The sequence below is a fragment of the Pipistrellus hanaki genome (assembly GCF_964339955.1).
Source record: "Pipistrellus hanaki genome assembly, chromosome: 14".
NCBI classification, from domain to species: Eukaryota; Metazoa; Chordata; class Mammalia; order Chiroptera; family Vespertilionidae; genus Pipistrellus; species Pipistrellus hanaki.
In genome coordinates, this window is record NC_140516.1 from 3689932 (window position 1) to 3711831 (window position 21900).

Sequence of the window (21900 nt, forward strand, 5' to 3'; positions counted from 1 at the left end):
AATCCGGGGATGCGTCTCCGCAGCAGAGAAAAGTGTCATTGTCTGAGCCCTGGGAGGAAAGCGCTTCCTGGCCTGGGTGGTAGAACAGGTGCCCTCGGAGGCCCCTGGCCCGTGCCTGCGGCCCGGTGTGGAGGGCACAGCACAGGACTGGGGCGGGAACCGGCTGTTGACTGTTTCGCAACAAGGGAAACCCTGACTTGCAGGTGGCTTTCACCGCGGCAGTGGTTGTGAGAGCCAGCCCTGCCAGCTCCTGACCCCGTCCTTGGCAGACCTGGAAGTGTTCGCGGACCCTGCTGGGCCTTGTTCGTCCTGACCACCAGGAATGGTTTGTTCTGGGCAGAGAAAGGCCAGCTGCAGAGAACTTGGCTCAGAGGAGGGAGGAGGCTCTGCGAGCTTCATTTCAGTTTCTCAAACTCTATTGCTGCCTCCATTTGCCAGGCCCTGGGCGACAGGTGGGCAGTGTCCTCCGGGAGCTCATTCCAGGGGCAGGCGGTGGGGAGCCCCCCAACTTTGGTGCAGCTGCTTCCCCTGCTGGGTCAGGCTGCAGCGGGAGCTGGGAGGGTGTTGGAGGGAGAAGACGGCAGTGCAGTTACAAAATGCTCGCGCAGGTAGGATTCCCTCTGCTGCTCTCCGCCCCTGGCAACATGGTAAGCTTACTCACCCCCCTGCCCTCCCAGGCCCCAGCGGAGGAGAGGTGACTGATGTGTGACGGGTGACCAATGAGAGTGATCAGTGGGAACATGTGACACAGGGGTGCCCATCTCCATGTCTGAGTTTCACTTCAGCTGCGATGAATCGAGAGGTCACCTGAGTTCAACTCGAACATGTCATTTGTTTCTTTGGCCAAAGAAAGCTCGATGTTAAAGAAACCAGACTTGCCGCTAAAGTCAGACAGCATGGAATTATTAGTGAACACAGGAACTTTAAAATCTCGAAGAAGACTGCCAATATTGAGGTCATGTACTGTGAGGTTACCTTTTAAAATATATTAGTAAAATGGAAATCAAGTTGTCAATAATGTTCTTAAAATTCCCTTAACTTATTCATAAAAAGTGATGGCATTCGTGGCTTCTCGAATTCTGCACCAGCCTCTGTACATTCCGCAGGCAGCGTGCCCACCGGGGATCAATTACTGTTTCTTTGTTAAGTGTCTGATGACAAGGTTGGCTTGGCTTGTACAATTTGGGGTAACAGGTTTACTAAAAATGATTTGTCTTTGAACATGAGAATCACACTCTGTACAATGAGTTGTCTGCACCCAAAAGAAACTAGGGCTGTGTCCAGCTGGGAGAGTGGGGACTCGCATCCCCCATCTGGTTCATGATGGGGCTCAGGTGCAAGTGTTGTGGAAACTCATTGTATTTTCCAAATACCTTTTATATACTTCCCGCATTTTATTCACTATTGTCACATACCCCTCATTCGGTTTTCCCTTGTTAGCATCTTATGCTACACTAGAGGCCCAATACACAAAATTCGTGCATGGGGGGTGGGGGGGGTGTCCCTTAGCCCAGCCTGCACCCTCTCCAATCTGGGACCCCTCTCACGATCCAGGACTGCTGGCTCCCAACTGCTCACTTGCCTGCCTTCCTGATTGCCCCTAACCATTTCTGCCTAGCCTGATTACCCCCTAACCACTACCCTGTCAGCTTGATTGATGTCTAACTGCCCCCTGCCAGCCTATTTGCCCCCAGCTTCCATTCTCTGCTGGCCTGGTCATCCCTAACTGCCCTCCCCTGCAGGCTTGATTGACTCCAACTGCCCTCTCTTGCCAGGCCTGTTCCCCCCAAAGAAACTGCCCTCCCCTGCTGGCCATCTTGTAGTGGTGCCATTTTGTGTCCACATGGGGATAGTATATTTGATGGCATGGGGGCAGCTATCTTGATCTTGTGTATTGGAGTGATGCTCAATATGTATATTACTCTTTTATTAGATAGGATAGAGGCCTGGTGCATGGGTGGGGGCCAGTTGGTTTTCCCTGAAGGGTGGCCCGGATCAAGGTGGGGGTTCCCTTGGGGCATGGGGTGGCCTAGGAGAGGGACTTGTGGTGGTTTGCAAGCTGGCCATGCCTCCTGGCAACCTAAGCAGAGGCCCTGGTATCTGGAATTTATTTACCTTCTACAATTGAAACTTTGTAGCCTGGAGTGGAGGCCTCGGCATGCCAGGGGAGGTGGAAAGCTTGGCTTCCTCCATCGCCAGGGGATACCCTAACCTGCTCTCTCCAGCTTTGTGGCTGCTGCCATTTTTCTTGGGATTTATCTTCTATAATTGAAACTGTATCCTTGAGTGGTAGCCTTGGCCAGCCAGGGTGTGTGGAAAGCTTGGCTTCCTCCATTGCTGGGGGAACCCAAGCCTCCCTCCTGTTCTCTGTGGTGGCAGCCATCTTGGTTGGGGTTAATTTGCATACTTGCTCTGATTGGTTGGTGGGCATGGCTGGTGTGTGTCGGGGAGTGATGGTTAATTTGCATATTGCTCTTTTATGCAATAAAAGGTAGGATAACATGGTGCATTTCTCAAAGCTAAAAAGTGATATTCATTAGTACATTACTAGTAACTAAACTCCAGACTTTATTTTGTTCAGTTCCTATTAACCCAGTCCAAGGCACACAGGCATTTAGCTATCACACTCCCTTACTTCTTCCTCTTGGTGACAACTGTGCCCTTTCCTTCTTTTTTCTTGGCCTTGACAATGTTGAGAAGCTGGTTTATGAGGTGTGTTTCATAGAATACTCCTCAATGTGGGTTTGTTTAATATTTTCCCTCATCATCAGCCTGGGGGTATGGGTTCTTCAGAAGAAAGACCACAGGGAGTGCCCTTCTCATCGCCTGTGGAGCACCATGCAATACTGCCTGGTGATGTCAGCCTTCAGCGTGGTCACGTGACACCTGCAGGTCTCCCCACTGGGAAGTCACTGTTTCTCCCTCTCCACAGTGATCCTTCAGAAGCCAGTCGCTAAGTCCACCCACCCTTAGTAGGGTAAGCAATTAGTTCTGCCTCCTGGGGGGACAGGTATGCACCTCCATTCTTTGAAGTTCTTTTGTGAGGAAGGTTTGTCTCTTCCCCCCATAAATTTATTTGTTCAATGTTATTTATATTTGTAGGGACTCATCTACATGTATACATTGGGGTATAATTCATTAAGTCTGTAATTTGTTTTGTTCTCAAATTGTTCCAGCACTTTGCTCATGGTATTTCATTCATCTCATACTTGCTTTCACTTTAGTGCTCTTGATCTTTTTTCACTGATCACAAATATAAACCCACTTCCACTACCACCCTTTCTAACACATTTTATGTGTGTATTGTTTAGGAAAAGTTAGGTTATGCTGCAGTAACAAATACCCCCAAATCTCATTGGCCTAAAATGGCCAAGATGTGTTTCTCACTTGTGCTACCAGTGCGGCATGAGCTGGCTGGGAGCTGCTGGGGTCTCCTCCTCACTCAGCAGCACTGGCTCACGGAGCAGCCATTGCCTGGACACCGAGTGCTGCCATCACATTGGAAAGGAGCTGAGCCAGCCGCTCAGGAGCCCTGCAAACTTATCTGGGCCTTGCCGCGCTCCGGGGTAGCAGGATGGCTGACCTCAGAGGAGAGACTAAAAATACCTGGCAGGCAGCACTCATGACCAGCACACGGCGTTTTCTTCGTTGTTTTCCCATGCAAATCCATACAAACTAACTGTTGTTGTTGCTTCCATCTGTTTTCTAACTACTTCAAAAAATCTCAGTCTGCCATAAACTTGGTCTCTCTCTTAGCTGAATATTTTTGACACCAAGGCTTCAGTGGCGGTTGTGTAGGTTGTGAGCAGTGACATCTGGCCAGAGTGGCAGAAGGAAGCTGGAATGCAGCCTTCGTCCCACGATTCAAGCCCTCCGGCCAGGCCCAGGGCAGTTACAGAGGAGCTGTGTGGGTGAGTGGTGGCCCTTTGCAATGGCCCATGGTGACCACATGCGCTTTATTAGGCTGACTCACCCTGCCGGTGTTGGTATTGGAACCATCTCATTTTGTGCCTCTATAAATAGGATGGTGGGAATGCTGTCCAGGGAATCCCTGGGCTTATATCGGAGGTGCCTGGAATAAATGACTAGCAGTGAAATGGCGAGTCAGAGGGTTACAATGAGGTTTGGAGGGGGTCGGCACACGGCAGGTCCGTGCATGTGAAGCCGTGGCGTTTCTCACCGCTGAGCTCCCTCCAGGCCTGGCGCGTGCAGAGTGGGGCTGGGGCAAGGCCTGCAGCTGTCCTCTTGAACAGGGTCTGAGGGGCTGACTTCAGATGTTGGCCTCTCTCACTGTGTGAGGACACACAACTGTGGACACAAGACTAATGAGGCTTTAAACAAACAATTGTAATGACTGTCATCAGCAGCCAGCAGGCGCTTCCTATGGGACCACTTGGGCAGGAGGGTCCCGGCAGCTGGTCAGCCCAGGGTGTCTCTGGCACGATGGGCACCAGCTTGAGGTCAGCTCACTTAAAGGTGACCCTCTAGATGGGATGTGCCCGTTCCCATTCCAAAGTCTGATCTGTACTCTCTGGCCAAGTCCTTCCCAGGAGGTGCTGGGGGAGCCGGGCTCAGCTCCGTAATCCAGCTCTGCGTTCCCTCAGTCTCCAGATGGCTTCACGGGCCCGCCGTTCTGCTTCAAAGGCTCTGCACTCTCCCAGGCACAGGCAGTTGCTAAGCGAAGGCCATTAGGCTCAGTGAGCCACACAGAGCACTGTTCTGCATGTGTCCCCATCGACGTGCCACGTTCCCTGCCACCCAGGCAGAGCTCTGCCCTTGCACCGACCCGCATTGCCCTCCTCCTGTCTCCACACCCTGCGAGCGACCAGTTTCCAGGGCACAAAAGGCCTCAGGCCAGTGGGAAAGTAGTGTTTGCTGGGCACCGAGATGTATAGGGTGGGAACGCAAGTAGGGGAGACGCACGTGGTAACAGCGTCCAGGAACTCATTTCCTGGCACAGCCACTTCCTGCGTTGTTGGAGTCCGTTTCTCCTTGGTCAGTTCCTTCTTCCATCCTCTTAAATCCACTATTGTGAACTGTCAGCATTCTGCTCCAGACCCCTGCTCAGCTCCAGGGGAGACAGACCCACTTACCCTTCTCTGCCCCAAAGCTAGGAGTCACCAGGTGTGAACTGCCTCGCTTCCTGGTGTCCCACTTACACACGTGTCTGCAGCTGCACATCCTCAGACCCTTCTCTCGAGCTTCCGAGCATGCGAAGCCTCCCCTTTTCCTGCTCAGGCCAAGCTCTGCGTGGGCTGCTGACCCCATCCCTCCCAGTCCTCCTCCCAGGGAGCCTGCACCATTATGGCGTCTCTTTCCTTCGCTGTCAGTCTGCTGGCATTTACTGCCATCTCCCCGGGCCTCGTTCTACACTTGAGTTGTGGCGTCCCTCTCAAGTGTGCAGCTCTGCTCCAGAGCCCTCTTCCTTCTTCAGAGCCAAGTTTCCTGAACGCACTGTCAGTACTCACTGTCTCTATCTCCTTGCCTCCAATTCCTTGTTTAGTCACTCCTGTGAAAAGCTCCTGCAGAAGTTAGCAAGGAGGAAGTTCATCAGGCAAATCCAACGGGCAGTTCAGGTCTCACCTCACAGACTTCTCCCCTGCTCCCACTGGGCTGACAGGGCTCAGTTGTGGCATTTCTTTCTGGTTTTCCTTAAACTTCTCTAGCCTTTCTTCTCCTGGCCTAAACCTCTCCAGGTTTTGGACCTTGTCTCAGTCTCCTCTCTGTATTCCTCTCCATGAGTGACCATAGCATTCCTCGAGGCTCATTCTGTCGTCTGATTTCTCACGACTCCCTGCTCCACATGGGCCTTGGACCTTCCACCTGAGCTTTATTTGGGGATGTCTAACTGTTTCTTTCCATTTCAAATCCAACGTGTCCTCAGGTCACTGCTTTTTCTCTTGTTTTTTTTGTTTTGTTTGTTTGTTTGTTTGTTTTTTTGTGACCTCTCCTATTTTTCTTATTTTATTTAATTCACTCATTTAAGTAAACCAGGAATTTTGGAGTCATTCCTTCCATCTCATAGTCACTAATTCCTACTTTTCATGTAGTTCTTAAAATGGAACTCCTCCTTCTTGCATTCACTGTGTGAACACTCGCTGTTGCTGTCTCATAGTGTCCTCAGGGTATTCCCTACTCCCCGGCTTGCCTTCATTAACTCCATCCTCCAACTTGCTACCAGAATGACTCATCAAAAATGCTAATGGGACCACATCAGGCTTCTATTGAAAACCCGAATTCAGGAATCAGCTGGAGCAACATTCTAGTCAGGGAGACTTCTCTGAGCACCAGCCACTTCCAGGCCCTTCTGGAACCTACTAGAATGGCATATCACACTGACTGCTTTCAAGCATTCACCAGCCTTGAATTCCTAGAATAAACCCCACTTAGTCACTAAGTATAATTCTCTTTATGTATTGCTAAATTTTCTTAGTATTTTGGCAAGGGTTTTTGCATCTCTGCTCATGACGGATAGGTTTCTTTTTTGTACTGCATTTGTCTGATTTTAGTCTGAGTTATAAGGCCAGTGAAAGGAGCCCCGTTTAGCTTAACTTCATGAAACAAATTGGTTTGATTCCAGGTCAAGGGCACATACCTCTGTTGCAGGTTCAATACCTGGTCCCAGTCAGGGTGCAAATGGGAGGCAATCAATTGATGTGCCTTTCTCATATCAATTTTTCTTCTCTTCCTCCCTCCCCTCTAAAAATCAATGGAAAAAACATCCTCACTAATGAGTAAGGATTAAAAATATATAAAAGAATGAAATCTTGCCATTTCTAACAACATGAATGAACCTAGAGAGTATTATGCTAAGTGAAATAAGTCCAACAAAGAAAGACAAATGCCATATGATTTCACTTATATATGGAATCTAAAAAATAAAATAAACAATAAAACATAAAATAAAAAAGCTAAAAAATTAGCTAAACAAAACAAAACAAATGAACAAACAAAACAACAAAACTCATAGATGCAGAGAACATTTTTATCCTCATCCAAGGATATGCTTATTAATTTGAGAGAGAGTTACCAGGAAAAGGGGGTGGGAGGAGTGGGAAGAGAGAAAGAAAGAGAGAGAGAGAGAAATATTGGTCATTGCCTCCTGTATGCATTTTGACTAGGGACTGAACCTGGAACTCAGGTATGAGTCCTGACTTGGAATTCAACCTGCACCCTTTTGGTAAAGAGACAATGCTCCAGCCACTGAGCCGCTGGGTCAGGGCAGAGGACATTCTGATGGTTGCCAGATGGGAGGAGACTGGGGGTGAATATGGGGAAGTGATTAAGTGTACAATTGGTCAGTTATAAAAACAGTCATGGGTATGTAAAATGCAGCTTTAACTATGCACCATGTCAGATGGGTACAGACTTTGGGTGATCACTTCATAAGTTATATAAATGTTTAATTACTATGTTATATTTTCCATATTTTTATCTCATTATATTTTAACAAGGGTATTTCTGTAACCTCATTTATCCTCTGTCCTGTTAAACTCACATATAAAATTTATTATTTTATTTAATTCATATTACAGGTTTATAGTTTTCATTTGGTTATTTTTCAGAGATTCCATGTCTCTTACAAAATTCTCATGTTTCGCTTTGGACAATATTGCTTGCATTAATTTAAGGTCCATGTCTGATAACTCTAATATCTGGATACATGTTTACTTTTCTATTGATCATTTTATGGGCACATCAGTAATTTCTGCTTGACTGCCGAACCTTCTGCATGAGAATTCTCTGTTAGGAGCTCAGGTGATGCCTTCTGGGCTGCGTTTCTGTAGGGTGTGAGCTGGAAGCTGGGTTTCAGCTTTGGAAGCTGGTCTGTTTGCAAGCTGCCTGGGCCCGGATGGTGCAGCCTTCTGAGATCCTACCTAAAGCCCACGTCCTATTGGTTTCTAGACTCAGCTGCGGGAGGTTACTTGTTCTCAGCCTCTCAGCCCATGCTGTTTACTTATGTGTTGGCAGCTGTTAAAGGGGAGTGGCGATACAGGAAGGAGGGCTCCTTTGTCTTCACTGTGCTGTTTTGGGCTCTTGGTTCCTTGTGCTCGGGAAGACAGGGCGAGCCTGAACTCCAGTTTTCCCTCCTTAGCCACCTGAGGCCCCCAAAGGCGCCGTCACACTTCTCAGCCACCAACTTCTGTCCAGCTTCTTGGCCTCTTGTGCATCCGCAGATGTGGAGTATCTGGAGGGGAAATAAGAAAGCACAGATATGAGGCATGAGACCATGTCAGGGAGGGTTTCCCCCTCCGGCACCTTGCCTCCGGGAGCCTTGGCTCTCTTGGGATCTCTCGACTGTCTTAAAGCAGATCATTCAGACCCAGCTTTTCTATGATTCTTGGGAAGAGCGTTTGTCTGCTACAAGCTGGGAGTGGAAGTAACCCACAAACGTGTGTGTGTGTGTGTGTGTGTGTGTGTGTGAGCTTAGGTGAAGTCTGCACTCGTGAGATTATGATGGCCGTGACCACCAATCCCAGGTCACCTCTGTGGTGCTGGTCTGAGCAGAGAAGTGCTGACTAACATCCGCCATCACTAAGCTGTGGCTCGTTGTCTCTTCTCTAGGATTTTGTGTCATGTATCGAGAACTACAGGAGAAAAGGACAAGAGCTGTATGCATCTTTACACAAAGATCACGTGCAGGTAAAACCAAAAACGGTTCCTTCTTCTGCACAGAGCCCCGAACCCACCTGGACCTGCTGTACAAAAGCAGAAGGGCTTTTGGTTTAAGCTCTAGACTGCCTATGTCCGTCCTCGGTCATTGCCGAGTCAGCCTGGCTAGCTGTGCGGGGATTGGCACGCATATTCTGACAGCAGAGGAGCTGGCAATGTGGCTCTGCACGGCCCACTCAGGGTCCTCAGGCCCCGCTGCTGGGAGCAAGGGGCACAGGGTGAACACAGCAGGCACCGTCACTCTGAGAGCTTCACTCTAAGGGAGAGAGATCCATCCGATAACTGCAGAAATAACTGGATCATTATAACAATAGATTTGGAAAATACAGGTATAATGAGAGCTAATAACAGGGGAATGGGTTTAATTTGGGCAGATCGGAAGCTTGCTGAAAGGAACTGCCTTTTAAGTGGATATCTGAAGGAGGAGGACTGTGGACTAAAGTATTTTGGGTGGTGTTTCTGGTGAAGGGAGGGCCTGGGTGAAGTCCAGAGGCAGGAAAAAGCTGGAGCCATCAGGGACCTGGGAGGGAAAGAAGAGGCTGATTGCTGAGCTGGGAGGGGACAGGAGGAGACCGCAGGGCTGAGCAGCAGTGCGTGCCCCTTTAGGACGCTGCCTTTTCTCAGGAAGCAGTGGCGCCAGGGCTGTGGGCAGGCTTAGCGCAGGCACCTCCGAGGCCGGTGTAGGACGTGAAGGGCGAGGCGGCCACACTGTGAGCTCCCTGTTTGACTCTCAGGGCTGCCTCCACCTGGGCTTGCATCTGAGCACAAGGACCCCTATCTTTAAGGGGGACAGCCCTTCCCTCCGGGGAGATGAGGACCCCTGGGCAGCACCGGGCAGGAAGGCCCCCTGCAGGTTTGGACTGGCTAAGAAGCTCTGTCATCAGTTGGTTTTGTTGTTAATAAAATTAAATTTAAAAAAGAACACACAAAAAACAATAGGACATAATGTGTAGTGCTAGAAGCTCGCAGAGTGACGGTGCCTGCTGTGCCCCTCGCTCCCAGCAGCGGGGCCTGAGGACCCTGTGTAGAGACACACTCCAGCGGTTACTTCGAAATTGCTCTGTTCCAGAGCCTGTGCTGGGCATAGAAAAGCCGAGCTTATACCGGCACTGCTCTACTCGGAGGGATTTTACAGTGAAGAGAGGGGCAAGGAGTCAAGGAAGGACTGCAACAGGGCGGTGAGACCAACACCAGGTGTTCTACCACGAGGAGAGGAGCAGTGGGCAAGGAGACACTGGGAGCACTGGGTGGGTGAGGGGCCAAGGAATGGTGAGACAGTGGTGCCCCGGGGTGGGGGAAACAGGCTCTGATCAGCGTGAGCCAAGCTACCTGGTCCATGTCCTCCCCATGAGCTCGCTTGGGAGTGCACAGCACCTGGGAGGCTCGAGGGGGCCAGGACGTGCAGCCTGCAGCCCAGAAACAGCCGCCAGGCTCGCTCATGAGTCATTGTTTTCAGACTCAGCAGGGTTGGGAGAGGTCAAGGTCAGGTGGGAAGGACAGAAGCTCAGCAGAGCCTCCAAGCCCAGAAAGAAAGGATCCAGCCTTCTAGAAGGCAGCCTGCTTGTTCTCAGCAGCGGCCTGACTGAGGCTCAGAGTTGAGAAGGTTATACGGAGTTTTACTGTTTGTTGACTTAGACTGAGAAAATCCGCTTTCTGAGGCGAGTCCACAGGGACTTCCCAAGTGTCTGACTTTTAGACTGACTGTCTCCATGTCTGGGGGGCGCTCTCACCCACTGCTCTGTTCCGCAGAGGCGGAGGTGCGGCGATCTCAAGGCAGCCAGAGCCTGGGCCCGGATCCAGGAGCAGCTCTTTGGGGAGCTGGGCTTGTGGGGCTCTGGAGCAGAAGCTGCACCCTGTTCCCGGTGGGAGCTGGACTGGAGGGAAGGGCCCGCTCGCATGCGGAAGCGCCTCAGACGCTCGTCTCCCCGGGCAGCCCGACCTGCAGAAGGGCCCCAGGTAAGTCCCAGTCGCAGGGCCGCGGGGGCAGTCTCTGTAGCTTCTCAGTCCACCAGTCTGTCCATCAGTCTGTCCATCTGGTGCTGTTTTCATCGGGACTTCTGGTGAGCTTCTGAGAGCTCCGATGTGGGCAGGCGGGGGAGAAAGTGTACGTGGGGAAAAGCAGGATTGCCCTGCGTTATTCTTGATGCACTTTAACAGGAAAAAAAAAAAAATCACTAACCCTCAAGGTAGCAGCAGAGGGAAGCCGTGAATGGATGGATGAGCGGAGGAGTGGGTGAGTGGTACAGATCGGCACTACAGACCCAGGCCACACTGCCGTCACAGAGCCCAGGGTTTGGGGAGAGCCAGGCGGGGGTCACTGTCAGCTCGCAAAAGCTGTCTTGTGCAGGCGTGGCCGGCGCTGCTCTAGACATTGCTGTGCAAGCGCATCACATGGACCTTTACAGGGCACATTCCCTCACTCAGCCGTTTCCTCAAGCTCCGGCTGGTGCCCCACTCCTTCCAAATGCCTGGGAGCTGCCCTGAGCCCTGAGCAGCGGAGTCCGCAGAAGGCGGGTGTGCGGACTGAAGCTTGAGCTCATGTTATGGAACTTATGTTTTCGCCTGTTGAAGAATGGGGAGCCAGTTGAATTGGTAGCGGACTAGAAAAAATCTATGAATAGATTTTTATTTCTTCACCCAACAATCCTGATTGAAGATATTCTAAAAGCCATTGTTGGGTTTGTTGTCTAGTCTGTGATACAGAGCCTTTCATCCACATTGTACATCCTTTATAAAACTCAGTGAAAAAAATTAGAATTCATTTATTCAGTAGACACTTGAATTTTTAATGGATTTCCAATAACCATTTGGTGGTGTTCAGTACCCTCTCTCAGTGCATTTCTGAGGAAATGGAGGCAAGAGAAATAAGTGGCCGGCCCCGGCCGACCTGGCTGGGTGGCTGAGTGTCCTCACGGTTCAACCCTAGCCAGGGCCCATATACGGGTTGCAGGCTTGATCCCTAGAATGGGGTGTGCAGGAGGCAGCAGATCAATGATTCTCTGTCCTCATTGATGTTTCTGTCTCTCCCTCTTCCTTCTCCCTGAAATCAATAAAAAAGATATATTTTTTTAAATAAGTAGCCCGCACAGTGTGCAGGTGAGCAGCCGAGGGCTCCTGTGAAAGCAGGCCCTGGCCCCGAGCCTCTCCGCCGTGGCCTGCGCCTCAGGCCCGGGATGCTGTCTAGTCCCACTCTGGCATCATTTGGGCAATTACTGTAATTCTGCTTAATGGAAGATTGTGGGTTTTCTCCCCTTTGACTCGGTAACATTAATACTTGCTTTTTACTGTGGTCCTTTAGGATTCAGCGTTTTCTCTTGCATCTGAGCCTTGAGAATGTGATTTATTTGAAGGGGTCACGTGTATGTGTATGTGTTTGTGAATATGTGGAATGGGGGGTGCATATAGGTAGTACCCAGGATTTAATTTCTTTTTCTCTCTTTTTATTTCAGGAAAGCCAAGACAGAAATGGTGATATTTCTCACACAAATGCTGAAAACAGAGGTATTCACTTTATCAACTTTTTTCTTTTTAATTAAACCAGTTGTGGGTTTTATTTAAGATCTTATTAGCGACATGGAATTGATGTCTTGGGAGGAGGACACTACAGGCACAGAGCGGGCAGGCTGTGTGCTCTGTGCTCTCAGAGCCCAGCGGGCCCTGTCCCAGGCCCAGAGCGCTGAGGGCAGACTTGATAGTAGCGTTGCCACAGTAAACGTTTTTTCAGGGATCTGTCTTGTCAACTTGCCGAACCAGGGAAACCTTACAAGTGCCCCAAACAGTACAAATACATGCTCAGTGTGTGACCTGCAACACTGAGCATGTATTTGTAAAAATGGGTGAAATACTAATGCTTCTTACACTGACCTCTCTGATTGTAAAAAGCCAGTTTACAGCAGCCCCTGACCCCCGGGGTAGGCTGTAGGACCGGGTACTGTGGGTTCCTACACACACACCTTCCCACTTAAAAAGGGAGGCTGTGGCTTCTCTGTGGCGTATCCCAGTTGCCAGCACCGCTGCTCCCGAGCCTTGAGGCCATTGTTGAGTAAAATGGGCCGATTGAGCACAAGCCCTGTGATCCCGTGGCAGCTGCTCTGATAACTGAGACGGCCACTGAGTGGCCGGCTGAAGGGAGCGGACAGCAGGAGGCGCTGCACAAAGGGCAGACTCACTTCCTAGATGGAAGGGGCAAGACTGTAGATTTTTCACCACGTGACGCAAAACAGCGCTCGATGTGAAACTTAAGAACTGTTTATTTCTGGAATTCTTTATTTAATATTTTTGGACCGCATTCACCTATAGGTAACTGACACTGCAGCAAGTGAGACCAAAGATACGTGTAGTATTTCCCAAATGAAAAACATGCTTTGAATAATATTCTAAGTGTATGCTTACTCTTTATTTGTATAATTTTCATGGAGGAAATTGATTGAGTCAACTTGCTAAAAATACAGGTTTGCTTCTCAGAGGTCATTTTGGCAAGAACACATTCACACACACACACACACACACACACACACACGTTTCTGGTTTTGTGGTTTCTCTCTGCTGCCTCTGGCTTGGACACTCCCTGTCTGTGACGTGCCCTGTGCCCAAGGCTGCAGCTGGTGGCATGGTAACGACAGCTTCTTGGTGTTGATCCTCTGTCTCTGGGACCGTAGTGTTGGGCCTCCTGGTGAGCGGGCTCTCTGGCCAGTTTGCAGTGCTGCCCGGAAGTGAGGATCCTGGGCTCAGTCAGGTGGATTTGGGGGGTCACAGGACTTAGGGTAACTCTGCAATATCTGTTTCCTTCTCATCTCTCCACTCTGAGGCCCACACTCCAAGGTCAGAGTGAGAACCCCGCTCCCTCCGCTGAGGGTGGCCGCAGAGAGGGCAGTGGGGGTGTGCCGACCTACTGGGCCTCCATCTGGCCTGCTGAGTCCTGCTCCCTAGGCGCTTAGTCGGGGAGAAGAGGGGCCTGGTTCTCTCCGTGCCTTCCCGTGTGCTGTGTCTGCACTGAGCTCTCCCTGTGGGGGAAGCCTGTACGGCTGCGCGGTGAGCCGCAGGCACTGCCGTTTCCCCAGAGGTGAGAGTCCCAGGCAGGGCTCAGGTCAAAGGGGTGAGCATCTTGGCATAAAGAAATGGCTGCAGCCCCTGGACAGCAGGCAGGTGCTGTATGTCTGCTCCAGGCAGGTGGCCACCAGGTCAAGGTGGAGAAGTAGGGTCTACAAATCCCGTGGGCATGTGCTCAGCTGGCTCCCGGTGGGCAGCCCACGTGCCGCCTTAGGAAATGAGCGTGACCGTGACCGTGGCTGTGGCTGTGCACAGGCAGCCTGCAGCACCCCGGCTTCATGGTAGCACAGAACCAATGAGTCCGAGAGGGCCAGGGGATCCTAAGGAGCCACACAGTGGGGTATTGTGTGCAAAGAGCGTTCAGTGGAATGGTAAAGTGCTCATGATATGATCCTGAGTTAAAAAATATTAGAAAAGAAAAGCTATAAGTGCAGTGTAATTCCTACTATGTCACAAATTACACAGATGCGTGCCTATACATACATACATGTGCAGGGAAGGTATCAGGTACATCAACCAAGTGTGAACAGTGAGGACAGTCGGCCTGGAGTTGGAGCTGGCTCTGACAGACACGCGGCTCGGCCGCGGCTGGGTTCTCAGCAGCCTTTCCCCTGCGCCCAGCGCGGCCCCCCTCAGTGTCTCCGTCTCGGTGCGGCTCTGCAGGCTCCCACCTGGTAGTGCCGGTGAAAGTGCCCCTGCAGATCCCAGCTCAGAGGACGCGTTACCGAGCGGCAGCTGCTGTTCTCAGCACTGACTCTGGGTACACATTTGTCTTATTTCTCACAACTTCATGGTTTTCCCACATGTTTCTTATAATTAGAAGATAGTGCTTCCATAATTAAAACAACAACGAACACCCTTTTCAAAGAGCAAACAAAGTGAAGTTCAGATCCAACGAATGCTGGCGAGCAGCCCGGCCTGGGCTCCCCTGGAGGGTCAGCCTGAGGGTGTCTGACCCCCACGGGCTCAGATGCATCCACTCTCAGCAGCGAGGGGCACGCGTACCTGGTCATGGCTCCCCAGACCCTTGCCCTTCCTCCCAGCGACTCAGGCCCCACTGCACCCCACCCCTGATCATGCCCAGTGGCTCGTGCCAACACTGAGTCCCCTTACACCCCTGCAGGGGAGCTGAGCCCCAGGGAAGCTGAGTGCGAGAGCGACGAGGTGGCAGCAGACTGCACCCGGCTGACCTTCTTCCCGGCCCTCCACGAAAGCCAGCACTCCGAGGACTTCCTGGAGCTGTGTCGGGAAAGACAAGTTATCTTACAGGAGCTTCTTGACCATGAGAAGGTAAGAGGGCCCATCATGACTGCTCTCTCGGGACGACTGACACAAGGGAGCGGAGCAGGCCCCTCATTCACAGGCACGGTGGCACCCCCTTCCCTCTGAAACCCCAGGAGCGCTGCGAGTGCGTGTGTCCAGGAGGCGTGCGGAGGGACCACATGTCCTGCACCAAATGCCGTGACGTTGTCAGCCGCACTGATGAACTGCAAAGCGAACATGCTCTAACCTTTGTGATCCCAGGAGAGCGATTTTCAGGGTCGAATTCTTCACCTTTGTGTAGTCCAGCCCCTCGGGACCTGCCTGCAGCCTGACCACCCGAGGGTGCTGGAGGGGGGCTGGAGGGTCTGCCTGGGCCTGCTGTCCTTCTGAGATGTGCATGATGAGCCAGGGTCAGAGTGGAGCCCATGAGAGACCTGATCCGCTGGGCTGGGCCCTCTGTGAGTTCTGTGCCCCCTACAAAATGCCACATTTGTGGAAAAGAGGCAAGTTGCTGGGTTTGGGGCCTGGAGTGACGTGTGGTGACACCAAGGAGGCCCTGGATGTAACACCTGAGGGACGAAGAGCACAGGAGGCGGCCCCAGAGCTGGAGAACATCACTCACCAGCTGAGGGAGTCAGGACTAGACTGGACAGGCTGTGTGGAGTGGCCGGGCTACTGTGGCACAGGGGCCTCTGACAGGGCCCCAGACAGCTCCACCGGCCAGGTCCTCGCGGTCCGGTGCCCACCTGCTCACACTGGGCTAAGGCAGAGGCCTCCTGCTGGCTGAGCCTGTCCGGTGTGCCTGCCACACCCCATCCTCCCACTGCCTCCCCCCAGGGCGTAGGCCTCTGCCTACTTCTGATTCTGCCTGCAGTGGCTTCAATAGGCAGGCTTGGCTTCATCCCTGTCTCTCTTCTATGATGTAAGCATGATGTGCTCTGCCCAGGGGAGACACAGCTATGTCAGAGGCCACATGCCGGGCACCAGCCGGGGGGGCAGAGGGATGGTAGGGGTTCGGGGGTAGGCCACCATTTGCAGCTATAACCGGGGCTGCTGTCATGGCCTGGGGACCCTGGCTCAGGAGGGGCAAGCACTGGGTAGAAGCCTTTTTGGGAGCAGCTGGGACATGGCTTGGCAAAGGCTGGCCATCATGGCAACTCTCCCTACCACCACCACCGGGCAGGCAGATGCCAGCGATTAGTGCAAGGGCAGCTTGGCAAGGCCGAGTGCTCAGACAGACTCGGGCATCACCCTGCTGGTTATCGCGTCATCGGCAACCTTGACAGCTGGTCATCTGGGCCTTTGCTTTGTGCTTGCCATCCAGCGTCTCGCCTAGTGTCACCGTGGCCCTGTGACGGAGGCTTTGTCAGCTCCATTTTAAAGGTGGCAAACAGGGCCTTGGGGGCGGCTCACCGGAACTGCTGGGCTCCAGCTCAGGTCTGTCTCATGCTAAGTTCATGTGACTTCATTCCCCTCTGTCTCCCCGTGCCCTGCCTCAGGCAAGTTGCATAAACTCTCTGCCACCCTGGCCTTCAGCACCCTCCCAGGCTGGGCTTCCTGAGGACCTCTGCTAGCGGGCAGGCCTCAGGTCCCTCACACAGGTGTCTGCCTGGCACAGCGCAGGCTAAGCACATGCCAGCCTGCTCGCCTGGGCATGACTGAACGGACAAGGGCTGGAAACAGAGGAAGAAAGGACTGTTGCACTAACCCTGACCATGACTGTGTTTGAAGACACAGAAGGCAGGTGTGTGTGTGTGTGTGTGTGTGTGTGTGTGTGTGTGTACGTGTAGGGAGGTGTTCCTGCACTTCTGGCTGATGCCTTCTGCTTGTGGGGAGACAGTTGGCAGCAAGTGTTGGATGTAAGCGGGGAACGGCCTAATTCGGATGTCTTCATAAACCTGTGGCCGGTGCTTTTTCTAAGGGAAAGCTTGTCCAGAGAGTGCACGGCGGGTGTGTGCCCAGCTCAGAACACGGAGCCCTGCCTTCCCAGGGCCGCCACTAAGGAGCCAGGCAGCCCTGCGGAGACCCTGCCCCTCCTCTCCAGCGACACTCATGTCTGTTGCCTTCCCAGACACAGCCCAGGGGGCTTCAGAGAACACCCTCCTTCCAGGCTTCTGGATGGCCTGCCCCCCCTCCCCTCGCCCCCTCTCCGGGCCTCGGGCAGCAGCAGGCCTGAGCTGGGTGGCAGCAGCTCGCTGGTTTCTCTGTGATCAGTGGAGCTCTGGTCGCCTCCAGCGATACCTGGGACAGTAATTGTTTTGTGTCATTGATTAATGATTCCCAGAGCCACAAACACGCTTCTCTGCGAACAGCTCCATTTGCCGTGAATGGGGGTTGATGCCGTGCATGTCAGTTGTGCTGTTGGGAGGGTCCCTGTGCCTCCACGCGCTGCTCCGGGCAGCCAGGCCCGGGCCCGGCCGCAGGGCGGTTTTCGCTATTGCTGCCTCTTCCCTTACATTTAAAGTGAAACATTCTGCATTTTTATGCAAACTCCGGGTGAGGCCTTCGTCTGACCTGGGTAGAAAGGAGCGGCTCACAGGGAGAGACCTCCTCTTCGGGTGGATGACTGAGAGCAGCTGCCAGCAGAGAACAGCGGCCAGCTCATCGCGGGGATTTTCACAGTGGAGTCTTTAGGCAAAGAAGTGCCTTAACCTTCCCATGTTTGAACTTCCCATCGGGGGAACCCATGGCGGACTTTCTAGAATGTGGAGCTGTCATGTCAGCCCTCCTTAACCTTCAGAGATGCTCTCGGCATATTGGGCATGTTTTGTGCAAAGCCACTTCTGGGCTGGCCTGGCCCCTCCCTGGCCCTGCCTCCCTCACCCTATGTGCACACACACATATATATACACACACATACACCTCAGACCCTGTCCTCTAAAGAAACAGAACTACTTGTACTCTGCAAACATGTCCAGCTGGCTCTGGACTTCATAGCTAGGAATGATCCCCCCATTTTTATCTTTTTAATCCCTTATCTGCCCAGGAACCCCTTATCTGACGTCACCTCTGTCACCCTGCTGTCCTGCAGAGCGCCGGCAGCTGCCTGCTGTGCTGGGCCAGACATCTGTGCCTCCATTTCTCCTGTTGGAGGCCTTCATTCCCCCTTTTCCCCGTGTGCCTAGGAGGGTGTGGGCAATTCAGCGTGCATGTTCACCTGGAGGCCTGTGAGATGCTTCCTGAGGTGAGGCCTGGCCTTTCAGAGCCTCCTGGTGCCCATGGCCAGCGTCTCAGGTACAGTCTCCAGGTGACCTGCACTGGAGTCCCTGGGGGTGGCTGCTAAAATGCAGATGTCAGGGCCACGCTGGTGGGAACCTCTGGGCTGCAGCCTGAGAATTGGAGCTTCGTCAAGCCCCCAGGTGGTCTCACATGTACCAGCTGGAGGGAGGGTCCGAGACCCGCGGGCCCGGGCTTCCCAATATGCAGAGCTGCCCCAGTGAGAACCGCGCTCTATTTCAACCACCAGCCGGCAGGTCCTGTTTCATGCAGCTCACGCTGGCCTCTGCGCTGGGAACAGCCTCCAGAACCTGTAGCACATCACTGTCCACTAGTGCCGGCCCCTCCGTCCATGTGCCCTCCGCATGCCAGGGCTGGAGGGCGCCCAAGGCCATGTAGGTGCACATTTGGTGTATTTTGTGGAGGCGGCACAGGAAGGCAGGCGGCTTAGCTGCTGTGCCTACCTGAGAGTTGAGCTGTGCACAGGTCCACATGGTTCTTTCTTTTCAGATTTGCCAAATAGGTGTTCACAAAGCCGTACCTCCGTATAGTTTTACCCTTTTCTTTGATTACTTGTGTGCCTGAATGCTCATCTCAACATGATCGCGGTGTGAGGAGTAGATGCCAGACCCCACAGGCAGCCAACATAACTCACTCACATCCCTTCTCTCCTTGTGAGCCCTCCCTTGCCCTCCGCCAGCTGTGCTTTCCTGAAAATGAGCACGTGCTCCCACCTGCCAGGGTCACCGGGCCTGCTCAGGGCAGCTCGGCAGGCAGAGGTGTGCAGAAGGCACCCAGGATCCGCTTGGGCAGGATCCGTGTGGGCAGGATCCTCATGGGCAGCTAAAGCATTCTCTGTAGTAGACTTTGCACAGATACTCGAGGATGGGCAGGTCCGCTCTCTGCTGAGCCCCTCACATGACAGCTCTGTGCCTGGTTTCCACCTGGAAATGGCGTTGCCCTCACTACAGAGCCTGTGGAAGGACCTGGAGCGCCTGTGTCGGCCTCCTGCTCTGACTTGTCTGAGGCCTGGCTCCCAGAGGGCCTGGGTGTGGCCTCCAGGACGTCCAGTACATGGCTGCCCTCTCCCTTCAGCTTTGGATTTCCTGACACCTGTCCCTTTCACACAGGGCCGGGGCAGGGGGTGGGGGGGAGGCACGCCTCAGTTATTTCCTACTCAGGGGTGACAATGTCTCACCCAGCCCATCTCAGAGAAATCCCTATGGAGCAGAAGGTCCAGTCTCTCTAAAGCCATGGACAGACACGTGGCGGGAGGGACTTCTAAATCATGAGCAACCCAGGTGGAGCTCTCCTGGGGTGATTGAAGTGGGAGAGCAGGTAACAGTTCATTTCAGCTCATTTTCCAGTTTTTAATTTCATTTTTCCAGCAGAATCAATGTTTAAGCTATTAACCTGGCTCTCACCAGACATTCTCCCTGCGGTTGGGTTTATTCTCATCGTTACTTAGTCTCCCCGACAGGAAGGACCCAGAGACCATGGCGATGCTGCTCATAGAGGTTGGGCGAAGGCGGGCACCATGGTGGGGTGAGGGATTGGCGGTGCAGAGGCCAGGGCTGGTGTCACTGTCCCGCGTGTCACAGGTGAGCCTGAGAACAGTGTGAAGCCTGGTGTGGCCCTCCTCACAGTACCGGTGAGAGTGCGCCTGGTGCCACCTGTGGGAGGGCATCTGGCAATAGCTTCGGGGTTTAAAAGCCAGGTCTAGGCCCGTAGTCCTGCTTGTCGGGATTTACCCCCAGGTTCACTTGTGTGTAGAAAGACATTGTGCTAGAGCACATGTGTCAAACACAAGGCCCGCGGGCCAAATCCAGCCCGCCAGGCCTTGCAATGTGGCCTGCACCGCGCTGTCATCACTGCACTCCGCTGTCAGTTTATGACATTGTCAGTTTATGACTGTTCAGTAAACCATTCGGCCCGCGATTTAGGCTGGATTTTAGATTTTGGCCCCTTCTCTGATTGAGTTCGACACCCCTATGCTACAGGGTCACTGTAGAGCCTCTGTGATGTCAGAGCGTTAGACCACTACCCACAGGAAGTGGGGATCGCTCCTCTCACTTGGCGTGTGTCGCGCCCATGAACAAGGCGGGACAGCTCCACAGGAGAGGCCTGGAGGGTCTCCAAGGCGGGCAGACAGAGCAGAACAGCAATGAGAGCAACGTACTGCTGTGTACAGAGGGCTGTGTGAAAAACGTGCCTCTGGTTTCACAGAATTCCTCCTGTCAGAGTGTCCGGCTGGCCTGAGGGTGGCCTTGACAGACACAGCTTAACAGTAAAAGCTTACACAGGTGATGTCATGTGTGCACATAGCCTTCACAGGAACACATGAAGTGCATAGGCGTCGGTGTGTGCACATGAGGTCCAACAGAGTGTCCCTGTCGGCGGAACGGAAGCAGGTGGGGAGCTGGAGGAAGGTAGGGTTAGCTCCGGTCTGTTTGGACAGGTCTCTCAGCCTTGATCCAGATCTCCTTTTCCTGACTCACATGGGCTGTGTCGCTTGCTTCCAGGAAGCCAAGGCGAGGCCAGGGTGCCCTGCGGTACCTGCTGCTTCTCAAGTGTCTCCAACAGAAAGCAATCCTATGCCAAAGTGCATGGTTTGAGTACACATATCCGGTCCCCTTCTATGCAGCTGCACAGTAACGGTGGCTGCCTCTGGGCAAGCTGCCAGGGAGGCTGGGGGCTCCACTCCCCGCCTCGGTCCCCTAATCCTTCCTAGGTTTGGTTTGGTTTCCCATAGCTTGTCTAGTAGAAGTCCATCAGTTCTACCTTTTCTTGTTTGGATTCAACCACTCCCCCCTTCCTCCCCCTCCCCTCTGACACCCATCAAAGCCGTCATCCCTCCTCAGGACTGCTGAAGTGGCCACATGCTGTGACCCTCCTTCCAATCCATCCACCATCCAGTGGTGCTTTCAGAAATGACCCTGCCTCAGCTTCTATTGAAACCCGAATGAAGCTCAATGGGCCTACCAGGCCTCAAGCCCCATGACCTGAGCACCCCCACTTCCCAGCTTTGTGTCGCCATACTGATCTCTCTTCTCCCTCCCTGCCTCGGCTCCGAACGGAATGCTCCCTTTCCCTGGAATGTGTTCTCTCAGCTTGTCCTCCCTGCTCCCCAAGTTCCTCTCTGCCTTATCACCAGGCACCCAGGCTCCCCCTCTCAGCACCCATCACCCTTTGTAATCACTTATTGGTTGTCATGTTTGTGCGCCAGCCATCTTCCCCTATCGGACATGAAGTCCCATGAGAGTAGGGTTATTGCTTATCTTGCCCCTCCTTCTATCCGCATGCTTGGCTCAGAGCCTGGCAGGCAGTAGGTGCTGAGTCCATAGCTGTTAAGTTGATAAACATCTGGATGGATGAATGAAGCTGAAATGAGTCTGTGTTGAAAGTGGCTCTGAAGGTGTGTTGAGGGCCAGGTCCAGTAGAGGCAGGAGGCCAGACAGCCAGCTGTCCCCAGCAGGTTTATTACGGGAACCAAGACCCTTGGCTTGTCCTCAGGAGAAATAGTTCAGGAATGGCTTGTCCTGGATGGTAGTGAACCAGCCCGCGGTGACCCTTAGCCCGCACAGGCCAATCGCGTTGGACACAGAAGCCGGATAGCTCACGCAGGGCCTGTTCTCTCCTAAGTCCTCCTCCCTGCTCCCCAAGGTGAGCAGGAAACGTGGCTCCAATTGTTGGTGAGAT

The 21900-nt window shown here is 52.9% G+C and overlaps 1 protein-coding gene across 4 annotated transcripts in view; it reads left to right on the forward strand.

The window, feature by feature from the left end:
- Positions 1 to 21900, forward strand: part of WDFY4 (WDFY family member 4) — a 240091-nt gene that overhangs the window by 153577 nt on the left and 64614 nt on the right. For all 4 annotated transcript variants that reach the window (XR_014796801.1, XM_084904130.1, XM_084904129.1 and 1 more), the window contains exons 40-43: positions 8566 to 8643; positions 10423 to 10629; positions 12123 to 12174; positions 14846 to 15012. Coding sequence is in view for 3 of the 4 variants with exons in the window: in XM_084904130.1 (XP_084760256.1) it covers positions 8566 to 8643; positions 10423 to 10629; positions 12123 to 12174; positions 14846 to 15012 (504 nt within the window). In the remaining variant the exon portion in view is untranslated. The remainder of the gene's footprint in view (positions 1 to 8565; positions 8644 to 10422; positions 10630 to 12122; positions 12175 to 14845; positions 15013 to 21900) is intronic.